Source organism: Triturus cristatus, chromosome 2_2, assembly GCF_964204655.1.
Source record: "Triturus cristatus chromosome 2_2, aTriCri1.1, whole genome shotgun sequence".
In the NCBI taxonomy this organism is placed as follows: Eukaryota; Metazoa; Chordata; class Amphibia; order Caudata; family Salamandridae; genus Triturus; species Triturus cristatus.
The window spans coordinates 495,679,793-495,692,029 of record NC_140582.1 but is presented as its reverse complement, the minus strand read 5'-3'; the positions used below and the strand labels follow the sequence as shown (position 1 = coordinate 495,692,029).

At 42.4% G+C, this 12,237-nt stretch overlaps 1 protein-coding gene across 2 annotated transcripts in view; it reads left to right on the top strand.

The window, feature by feature from the left end:
• LOC146862412 (uncharacterized) overlaps nt 1–11,074 on the top strand; it is a 568,567-nt gene extending 557,493 nt beyond the window's left edge. For both annotated transcript variants that reach the window (XM_085641608.1, XM_085641609.1), the window contains 2 exons: nt 8,025–8,169; nt 9,595–11,074. In XM_085641608.1, coding sequence (XP_085497734.1) covers nt 8,025–8,164 — 140 coding nt within the window. In that variant the 3' untranslated portion in view covers nt 8,165–8,169; nt 9,595–11,074. The remainder of the gene's footprint in view (nt 1–8,024; nt 8,170–9,594) is intronic.
• The last annotated feature ends 1,163 nt before the right edge of the window (nt 11,075–12,237 follow it).

Here is a 12,237-nt window from a genome sequence, read left to right as displayed (position 1 = left end):
AATTCTCCATTAAGGAGATCATTGCAGGGATTGAGGGCCTGACCAAAAATAAAGCTCCGGGGCCTGATGGAATCCCCCCTGATCTTTTTTTGAGTAACATCGAACTCTGGGCTCCCCTAATGACAAGGGTTATTAATACTGCTATCATCTGTGGCCTGCCCCCGTCTTGGTCCACGGCAGTAATTGTGCCGATTTTCAAAAAGGGCAACAGGGATGACCCAAAGTGCTACCGCCCGATCTCCCTGATTGATGTGTCAGCAAAACTTTTGGGGAGGGCAATTCTTAATAGACTGTCCGAGTGGACCGAGGAAAAAAACATCTTCTCGGACACTCAATACGGATTTAGGGCAGGGAGGTCCACTAGTGACCAGTGCCTGAACCTTTATTTGCTGACTGCCAAGTATACCATGGCTAGTGATGAATCCATTTACATGGGTTTCATGGATCTGGCAGCAGCATTCGATCACGTCAATAGGGAAAAATTGTGGGGCATGATGCTTAGTATGGGGATAGAGAGTGGTCTAATTAATATATTGAGGGAACTGCACAGTGACACCACCGCCAAAGTCCGCTTTAATAGGGAGGGGGGGCTGACTAGTTCTTTTCCCTGTAAGAGTGGAGTCCGACAAGGCTGCATTCTTGCTCCCTTTTTGTTTTCCCTTTATATTAATAATTTGGAGCAGTTTCTGTTGGGTCTGAGGGCAGATTGCCCAAGGGTTGGGTCGCGTCATATTCCTGTTCTGCTTTATGCAGATGACGCGGTACTGATCGCACGGACACCAAGGAGCCTACAAATCCTGATTGATGGTTTTGTTAGGTTCATGAGTGCCCTGGACCTTTCTGTAAATCTGAGTAAATCCTATGTGCTCCTGGCGGGGAAAAAAACCACCTCTAAATTTACATACAAAATAGGGAGCCACATTGTGGAAGAGGTCAAAACGTTTCCATACCTTGGTGTAACATTCGATGGTGCCCTGCGGTTTGATACCCTGGTGGAGGAACGTTGTGGTAAAATGATTGCATCTAACGGGGCAATTGCTAGCTATGGCAGGAGGCTAGGAAGATGGTCCCCGGAACAGGTGATAAATCTGTACAGCTCAGTATCATGCTCCAAGGTAATTTACGGGGCAGAAGTATGGGGCTTTGTCAATACCACTAGTATCCAACGTGAAGAAAATAAATATCTGAAATCACTCTTGAGGGTACCACAAAGTACTGCTGGTTTGATTGCCCATAGGGAGCTAGGGAGACCATATATAGAAGATTTGATAAAATTGAGGCCTATTATCGCTTGGTTAAAAATCTGGTACAATCCTGATGCGACACTTAGTAGAGAAATCTTATCGGACTGCCTAAAAAGGGACAAGTGTATGCGCATCCCCTGGCTCCTTTATGTGAAGAATACCCTGGAGGAGCTATGTTTTGGGAACCTCTTTACTCATCCTGTAACTATTGTAGCCCAGAATAAACTGCATGTAGGGAGAATTTTTCTAGAGCGGAAAAACCTACGCAGAGATGAGGCTGAAGGGTGCAAAAAGACAGTGAGGGCCCATCACCTAGTGAAGAGCGTGGAAGGTATGGAGCCATACTTGTTCCTCATGTACAATGCACAGGATAGGTTCCTGATGTGCCGTTTCAGATTGAACCTTCTCCCATTTATGTTGGCATCACCAGCGGGGTTTGCTACATCAATAGAACAGAAGGGGCCCTGCGGCTGCGACAACAGGTCTCCGCAAGACTCCCTTCATTTTGTTCTACTCTGCCCCTTTTACTCAATGCCCAGACGCAGATACCTTGTAAATATTTTGAAAAATGCTAATTTGGTCCTCGCTAGGGAGGCACTTGTATTCTTACAGAAAGCTGAGGAACCCCTAACACTGTGTAGTATTATGAACTTTATCAAGGTAGCACTTCGTTTAAGGCTTACTAGAGGAGAAGACTGAAATGTTTTTACTTTAACTTTTAAGTGTTAAATATGGCTATATTGTTGTATTTATGTTTTGTTAATTCACTGTACAAAGAACCCTGAAATGTTTAATGACTTTTTAACATGTAAATATGAGTGTGCTTTTATGGTGTTTTTTAATCACCGAATAAAGATTCTTTGACTTGACTTGACTTATTATGCTGTGTTCATGTTATGTTATATATTAAGTTATGTTATGATACTGTACATTATATCCTGGAAGGTTAGTTTGGTATGGTTAGGTACTGTCATTGTATGTTGTGTTGTGCTACAGAAGTTTCATTGTTGTGCCACAGCTTCTTTTAATAAAATAGTTTATGGCTGAATAGCTCAATTACGTATATGAAAAGGAACCACTTTTTTGTCTGTCTAGTATAAATACATAACACATTAGTACCATACATTTTTTGATGTAACTCCTAGAGCAAAAATTGATCCCTGAAGCTCTGATAAATAAACCTTTTCTAACACTTGTAGTTCTCATCACAGTACTTCCTGGTCCTGTGAACCACTCTTCGCTCCAATGAGCTTCATTGTTTCCGTCACTCGCACAAGCCTGGGCCTATATGCCATGTCATGGATGGGCTGCTCTAGGCTACCACTTCTTCTTTACTGCAAAATAGCTTAATGCTCAATTACTTTTGTGATTTCCTGATGCTGATCACCAGCTACAAACGATCTGAAATTATTACTAACCCCTGAAGCCAACATTGAAAGCTATTTTTACGTTGTGTAGTGGTTAAAGTCAGAGTCAGAGTCATATCCTTAACACACAGATTTCTTTTCCTACCCCTGGTCCTTATTCACATAGGGTGAATCGTCGACTAATAGTTCATTCTCTCGCCTCTATTTTATATTTCACAGACTAGTAGGCGGTCACTATTTACTTTCTGCTCACTTGTGTGTGGCCCAAGAGATGGGTTGGATCCAATTCTAAATAGCTTTTTAGAGTAAAACTCTAAAATTTAGACCTACATACACCGAACTCTTTCGTTGTACAAGAAGTATGAAAGGAAAGGATGAAGGAGGTCAAATATTTTCTGATACACAACAAAATTTAAATACTTGTAAATTAACTTTAAAACTATTTCAAAATGTATCAGAAGCAAGGGAAGCCTTCAAATGAGGAACTTTTTTTTGTAAACCTGAGGTGTATGCAAACAAAGATTTCAATAAGATCAAAACAAACCAATGCACTTTTCTTGTGCAATGCAGAAATAGTAAGTATGCGCCAACACTCTATTTCTGCATGTTTCTGTTTGCATAATACTTGGGTTTAGCAGTAAAGCTGCATGACTAATGCACATTTAATGGCCATTTCAATGGAAAATGTGTTCTATATAAGAAGCAGTACCCCAGTGCGCCATACATTATTAATTTATTTAGTGCAATGTGCTCAAACTGTACCACTGGACACGCACACGTTCACCCACCATTCTTTGGCCACATGGATGCAAGTCATTTGCTTCACTTCGTATAACCCTTTGACTTTTCACAACCCCTATGGCTTCACTGAGTTAACATTGACAGCAGCACCTCCACTCTGAACATTGCTCCTACACCACTGCCCCTGACGTCTTTCCTGCCTGGAACCATTTTCCTTTAAAGAACAACATGCCTCTTTATGGGACACCAGCTGGTAAAAAACAGAAAATAGGGACAGAGGATATGAACATAGGGATGGAGGTCTGCTTTCCCTTGAAAGCCTGTATCCTTGCGTTCATAGCCATTCACAGGGGTTGCAAAATTCCGTGTGCTTCATTAATATTCTTTATACCGGAAATGCTGCCAACTCCTGCTGCTGTTTATTTTTTAATTTGACTGATCAGCATCTCAGTTGCATCGCACAATGAAGGGTGGCTCTCAAACCATTCTGCAACTTGTATATGCTTGTTTGTGAGCTTCCCTTAGGACTTCCGTCCCTTTCTTCTGTAAGTTTATACCAATATTCAGAGTGTTGTTCTTATGTTTTTTTGGAATACAGAAAGAGTTCCAGGCACACTACTAGGAAACAGTGACAGTTGCAGGCCCTCCAAGAATTATCCACATGCTTATTCATTGATTGTGCACATTTCTGCACGCGGAGTTGAAACTCTGAAGTGCATGCACATGTTAAAACCTTTTTTGTTTCTCCACAGGGAAATATTTTTTTCCATGCATAATCCTGTTCCCTACATCCACAAGATTGTGTAGGAGATTCCATCCCACATCTTTCTAAGAATAGGCATTTACTATTGCTCTTAATGGGAGTAACTCTCAGAGCATACCGGGGTGGAAAATTACCTGTGAAAGTCAATTAATTTCAACAAACGTTTGACTGATAATATAAGGAAACCAGGCTATTAGTAGTGCAGGATGTGAGGCCTGCGCAAGTAATAGGTCCACAATTACCCCCTCACTGGGAACCAAGCACCCCACTGTAGAACTTGACTATCCCAGGGTAGTAAAGCAGAGCAGTCCAATGCCTACTTAGGAGAGGTGGTGTGGACCAGTAATCACCATTCACTGGTGCGCAATAACAACACTCAATAAATGATTTTCCAGGCTGTGCTTTTCCTTTAGAAAAGGAAAAGAACATTAATTACACACACACTACCTAATACTATGAAGTTATTCACAAATATGCATGAAGCTGGTGGAAATGCCTTTGATGGCATTGCATTTGACCCTATAAATCACAGCATCCCCTCCCATACAATACAACACATAACCATATATTGAGTGTCACGTTAAATCAAGCAGGCCTACTGGCTTTATCAATGTTACCACACTAAGGGGCATATTTACAAAATAGTGGCAAAACGTGTCGTTAAGCCAAGAAGGCTAATGATGTGCTTCGTCTCTATAGAAACACAGGGCTGCACCATATTTACTAGAATATGGTGCAGCCCTGCGTTTACCCCTGCTCTGATGCTAACTTTAGCTGCCAACGCCGGCACCCTTGCACGCACCATAGTGCAAGAGTGCCTGTGTTGAGGGGAAGATTGTTTATGTGCAGGAAGGTCCCCATTCCTGCACATAAACAATCTTGAAATGCCTTTTTGTAACTTCTATATGTGCTGCTTAATGCAGTATACACAGAAGTTGCAAAACAGCATTTGTTTTAAATGATTGTCTATGTGCAGAAAGAGGGACCTTCCTGCACATAAACAGTCATAGGCAATTTACTGTTTCTATGTGTGCTGCACAAGGCAGCACACATGGAAACAGCAAAAACGAGGAGAAAAGCTTTTGCCTGTTTATAACCAGGTTTTCCCTGGTCTTAATTTTGGCGCTGCCTCCTATTTCTGCTGCCCTTGTAAATAGGAGGCACTGTAAAAATCAATGAGAGTTGCAGTGGAACGCCCACAGCAACACCCATTGCCCTCCCCTTTCACACTAAATATAGAGTGAAAGAGTGCTTTATTTACAAGGTAGCTTTAAGCCGCGTTAAGTGGCTTAACGCTGCCTTGTAAATAAGGTGTGGCCCCTATCATCATCACTGAAAGTGACGTAGTGGTGGTGACAGGGGCTTGTAAATATGCCCCTTAAAGACGAGATTCACATGTTAAATAAACATTACTGCCCTCACTGACACTGATAGCCATGTTTCATCCGCATTTATTACCAGCAATAAAGCATTGTACCATTCATGAAAAAATTACTATCAACAATATTTGGGAATAACACATTATAAAACAACATGATGTGTCTGAGTAATTCTTTAACCACTTTAAGCCACAAAACCTGCAGCCAAACAACCAACCAACTTTGGGCTTTTTCACCCCATAGGGCATTGTGGGGCAATCCCTCGCAGTAGCATGACCACATAATGAGCAGCTGCGGCCTCAGTTCTATTTTTCTTGCGTAGGCATTTGCGACCGCAACTTCCTTGCTTTTGTGTTGTTTTTTTATTTGGTTGTGGGTTCTCGGTCCTGTCTGGGCACCCTAACTTGCCTTTACACTGGGGGTAGCTCGGGGAGCCCAACCCCAGCTGTCCTGCCAGCTCACTGCCCGGCCGGCCGTCTTTACTACGGGTGCGGGAGCCAGCAGATTGCTTCTCCCCTGCCAGCTCTTTGAAGACAGAGTGTTCTTTGTGTGGTGGCAATCCTATTCTCCGCAGTCGCAGGCATGGGGAGCAGGGGCAAGCCCACCACCGTTGAGGGGAGCGCAGTGGTTCTTCCCCTGTTGGATCCCATGCCGGGTGCCTGGAGATGGGGTTGTGGGCCCCTTTCCTCTTTATTGGGGAGGTGCAACTGTGCTCCCCCTCTTGCAACATCGTGTCTTAGAAATGGGGTCCCAGGCACTTCTCAGGGGTGTGCATTGGAACTCCCCTGTCTTCTATCTCAGCGGGGGCTCAGAGAATGGGTCCAGTGTCCTCCTGTACATGAACCGGCACAGGGGCTGGGATCCCCAGGACCCAAGAGCTCTGGGGGTGGGAGGGTGGCTCATGCATGCTCCCTCCCAAGATCATTAATTATTATTGTAGCTCATGCCAACCCCTAGGCATTGGCCCACCATGGGGGTTTCTCCCCCGAGATTGCAGCAGAGCTCCACACATTCTGTTTTCTTGGCTGGGGTTCAAAGGTCAAATCCTTTTTTTGTCCATATGTCGCGCCCCGTTTTGCGGATTTTAGCAATCTTGGCCTCATCTTCCCCTGGTGGTGAGCCCTAGACACTTGGAACCCATTCAACAGGCTTCCTAGCCTCTTTGATAGCACACTGTGCAGGGAGCTGGTTCCACTGGCTTCCTGCACCAGCCTTTCTTCTTTTTCTTGTCCTCTGGTGCTCTGCTCCTCTTGTTTGGGTCAAGAAGTCCAGATCCTCCTCCAACTGGTCTTTAGGGGGTGTAAGGGACCAGCTTCCTGGGTCCTGGAGAGACCCATTGGTCCTGGGATCAACTCTAGGCAGAGTACTTAGCCCATTAGGGTATCAGGAGGTTTGTCCTTCCATGGTGTTGCCGCCATCCAGTCCCAGTGTCCAACTCCAACAACAACATCTCTGCCTTGTGCATTAGGTTTGAAATTGGGGTGGGAAGTTATAGAAACCAGGCACCCCTGGACAATCCTGGGGTCCACATCACCTCTCCACCTCTGGTCCAACCCTCCTGCACAGCATACTGGGACATTACAAAATGGTACAATCAAGAAGCCACTGTTCATATCTCCTGTGGGAGCCTTAGCTCCGTTCCTAGTTGGCATCACACCCAGGGTCTTTTCCAGCAATATCTAACCCTGCAGTCACCTCTGCTCCAGGCTACCTGTATACGGTTACCGGGCTGTGCACAACAGTAGTCTCAAACGCGCAGCCCTCACAAGTGTGCACACACGCCCAAATGTAACCAGCCATGTGCCCCTTGCCCTTGCAGCCTCGCAGCAGCCTTATCTTAAAAAGTGGATGCTGGCAGGAAACATGCACAGTCTGTTTACCATGTGATTACTGTGGGTAAGACACCAGTTGTGAGGCTCACTGATAGTAAAAAGTCCAAAAACTGGTATTCCAAAAAGCAAAAATCCAGCTTGTTTAAATTGACAGAACCCATTTCACTACAGATGGGTATTGTCATGATGGAGCAGACACCGATTTTTGATAGGGAAGCGCTTTCCAGATTGCAGATTCATGTTTGCAGTTTTATGTAGTGTGAACTCGATCCGAAGGTATTGGAGCGCTTTACATGAGAACTAATTGCACTGGTTGCGGTCATTTTATTTTCAGGCATGGGGATATTAAGTGATTTGCCCAGAATCACAGGATTTTGAGCCAACGCTAGACTTGAATTTGTATCTCCTGCTCTAAAGTTGCCAGCTATGGCCATAATGTCACATCCTCTTGTACTTACTCAACATTATTAATGGAGCAAAAGTAAAAAAAAAAATTATTTCTGTGTTCATATGACTAAACTGTTAGCACATGTGCCATAACTGTGTCTTCAAAGTTAATTTCCCCACCAAGATACACTATAAGCGCTCTATGATGCTTTGGATATATTCTTCAACTAGGCATTTCTGTATAACACTTTCTGTTGCTATCACCTATTTCAGTTGCATCTGAATAAACGTGTCTGTTTTTCTTATTTCAGCTGATAGGGAAGAGAATGAAGGAAAGTGGTCAGCGGATGCCCCTCAAGCAGATATTGCCAAGCTGAGCTCCTTCTCTGATATCTCCCTGATACCTGAGTCATGGAGTGCCGAGGACAGGCTCCTTGAAACAAAGGCATAATTATGGTAAACTACTTTCCTGCACTTCATCCTCTTTGACTTGGAAATGTATAACATAATGCGTAAGTGTTAAAAATCTCTGGGTTTGGAAAAGCTGTGATGGCACTATATAAATATGACGATTGGACTGACAATAGATGCATTATTTGATTACACATGTAGGGGGACCACAGCTAATAGGTGTAGGGTAATTATCCATTATGCCATATAACTAATAAGCAAACAAAAGTAAAAAAAAAGGCCCAACTCTTGTGTGCCCATCCACACCATAAATCTCTGTTGAGTCATGGTAGGTGGCTTTCCATATTTGTCCCTAACTCTAAAGTTGCTGGTAGAAAATACCCCTCCCAATCAGCCATCCATAGTGGGTGTCTTCTTTGAAATGTTGAGGGAGGAGGAACATTCCCCATTTCCACCTAGGGTTGCTTCCAACTAGTACCTCCTCTACAAGATTACAGGATGCAACAATTTATAGTTGGGTTGACGCGAAATGTGGTAGTGAATCTGTTAGTTCTCTTGCCATAAAGCTGATGGTAAAACATCTGCAGTCTCCCTATAAGACTAGGGGCCTCAGTTCTTTCTCTCCCCTGTCATATATGAGCAATAGGTTGTAATGCAAAACCCAATACTCGGGATAGCCTATAAAGTGTAATGTATTTAATGAAAAATACCAGAAAGCAATCACAAATTATATAAAGCAATTGCTGTTTTAACAGACCAGAGCTTCACCCTTGCTCAGTCGGAGCATGTAATACTATAATCTCTACACTTTCCACACAGTTTTATAATTTTTCTGTCAATGCAAGTGAATAGGGGCAAGAGCACATGATACAATAGAAACCCAAAGATAACAACTAATGAGATGGTGCCAATACCTTTTTGTGAGAAGGAATGTCAGAAGGCCTTGAGTTGAAACACTGATACAAGAAGTACTAAAAGGAGCTCACTCAACAACTTTCTAAAATCCTTGCTTTGTTGTGCCAACCGCAGCACGAGGCTAAGCTTTACTAACACAGTTCAGTAAATGTGCAATTGTATATTAAAGAATTCACGTTCTCAATGCATATTTGAAAGTGTCAAAGATTCCCGGCCTTAGTGAGCTAGGTGGCAGTGGGCTGCCGGTACTATACCCATATGGTAGGTATCCCACCTTCTTCCTCACAGAAGATCTAGTGGATTAAGCCTCAGTGCCTCCTTTGATAGCCCATTCCCGTAAATCAGGCAGGAGATCTAATACCTGGCCTTCTTCCTGTGCATACAAAAACTAAATGTTAGTATTGCTTCATTTGTTTAAGTGATTATATCTAGGTAGCTTTTTCACTTGGTTTAACACTATCTTAAACTCTAATATGCTGCAAGAAATGCCAAACGGCCTGTAAACAATGCATACATTCTTTAAATTACTCATAGCATGTTTTTTTCGTTAAACAGGTCAGCCACGGATTTGAAGAACCACATGAGCTTCAGCCTTGCATTTGCTCCACTGATCTTTCCTGTGCCTTTTCCAACAAACTATTGTTAAAGACCACACTTGTTATGATCATTCAAAGTTTGATGACAGTCAACATTTAAAAAAATGTGGTAGACCTTTGTAAAATTCTCAGCTCTCTATGTTAAGTCTTTTAATACCAAATGAATGCAATCCATGAACTTTTGAAATGGTATCTTCCATACTGCAAGTGCTTTTCCTTTACAAACGAAACACATGTTCTAAGCATGTTTACATAGGATAATGGTACTGGAAATCCTCCAATGTCTGTTTAGAGAAGGGATCTTCTAACTATTGCTTGAATTAAAAATCGATGCATTTTGAGATTTATCATAAAAAAGATCTAAGATGCCCCTCTTTCCTAAGATTATGCTATCCATTCCTTAACTTCTGTTTTTTTTTCCAGAGGAAACCTGGCCCTTTTGAACATTTGTTCATAGTGTGCTGTCAGAAGTTTCAAAGTTTTTACTCAAAAAACTTTGTGACATTTTTTTCCAAAGCTTTGCTAGCTTCTGAAACATTGTGGAGACTGTGAACTTTACAACAATATGTGTGGAGGAAAATCCTGCAAAAACTGGTTTGCTGCAAAATGTAGAAGCAGAAGAAATCTCTTAGAGAAATATTTCGCATGAAAATCCTTCCACAATAAATATTTGAGTGAAGTTCACAAGCTTCAAGAAGCTTTGCAGGTACAGTTAAATTTCGACAATCCCTCATTTAGATTCACCTAACTTAAGAAACAGATAAATAAGTAAATAAATATCATTAGAAATCAATCAAAACTCACACTATATTGGCGAAACATGGGTAAATACACAGATGTTTTAGATTGTCCAAATGTAGCAGACCCGTTATCGAAATCAAAGCAAGTGTCAGGTTTCTTCAATATTTACTTTCTACTAGACATTAATTTGAGTGCCTAGGTGTACTACACAATATTATTAAAATGTTACTGTATGTTTACAAGCCTCTTACCTATAGTATACTGTATGGCTCTTAAAGTAAGCAAATATTCATATGGATTCTAGGGCTTTGCATATTTAGTATTTTCTTGAATACCTTTTTCAGTAGAGCAATTCTACTTTGTATGTTTGCTAAATCCTGTGTTTATGGGTACGGTGAAGGTGATCTCTTGCTTATTATTTCTGATATTCATCAGAACAAGTAATGTAGATGGTAAATGATAGTCTGTGTCGACCCTGTGTGAATGAATGCTGGTACATATGAAAGAAGAAACAGCTCTGATGCTTATCATTTTCTGGTCCCTCTTGTGGCGAACAGCCATCAACTTAACCAGGCCAACGCCCAGCCAGCTGACTGTGTTAAAGGCTTTATGGTCGATTTTCTGCTAGCTAGGACTGTTTCACCGCATGTAATTATATTCCTCCTTTTTGATACCACTATAAATAGACCTATTTCAAACCTTCTGTGTGGCAATAACTTCTTCTGTCTGTCATGTGAACAAATACTGCCAGCTTATAGGCACTTCACACAGCACATGTTCCTGTTGTGTATGGCTGCATAAGTGACAACCTGGTCTGTCTGCTGAAGACATCTCAGACCACTTCTGAGCAGTGCTTAATTTGAGCTGGTGTTATAGGTGGGAGGGACCCACTAGCACTCATTTTGTAGACCCAGCACTTATTTTTCCTCATCAGGCTTTTACGCAGATCAAGAAAAATAGAAACATAAAACGGGGAAAGAATGAGGAAGAGAAAGAAGGAAACAAAATAACAACGAAAGAGAGCAGGGGTAAAAGAAGAACCTAAAAGAGTGAGATTAAGGGACAGGTAGTCGTTAGGTAGTGGATGAAAGGTGGAATCATGACTACACAGCCTTGGTTTTCGGCACCCCGACCTATTATAGCACCCTTCACAGCTTCTGAGCATAACATTTGGTAAGTACTGCTTTTATGTTCCTGCATGCACAATAGACCAATGTCAAACCAAGGATACCCATTGATGTTCTGAACTTCACATTTTGGATGATAGGATACCCTTGAGTAAGGAGAAAAGAGATTACTTTTTAACTGCTTTTATGATTGAGCTGACTAGAAATGCTTTCAATCTTTCGGGTGAATCCTTCACTGAACAGAATATATTCCTACACTGCACCTCCATGAGTGTTACAGTTCTGGATCTTCAAGCAGCATGGGCAGTGACGTAGCTAGGGCTTTTTCCGCACGGGGCGATTCCTGAGGAGTTTGTCGCCCCATGACGGCCCTTGCAGATAAGAGCAGGGTGTGTGGAGGCTACAGACTACAATGAGCGAGGGCAGGGGGGGGGGGGAGTTAGGCAACAAACAGGGTAGAATAAAATAAAGAAAAAAGAAGACTTACCTTGCGCTTGCAGCTGCCCCCCATCTACGCCACTGAGCATGGGAACCATATTGGTATTTTAGTACTGAATGCGAATATGAATCTCACCCTTTCCAAATTACCAATCAGTCACTTAATGGGACATTACACCTGTCACTGTTGATCTAATTCTCTCTCCCAACCCCTCCCACGTGAGAAAAATAATAGGCAATGTAAAGACTGCTCAGAAGTGATAGGAATGCCTGAGAGCCGAAGCCAATGAATGTAA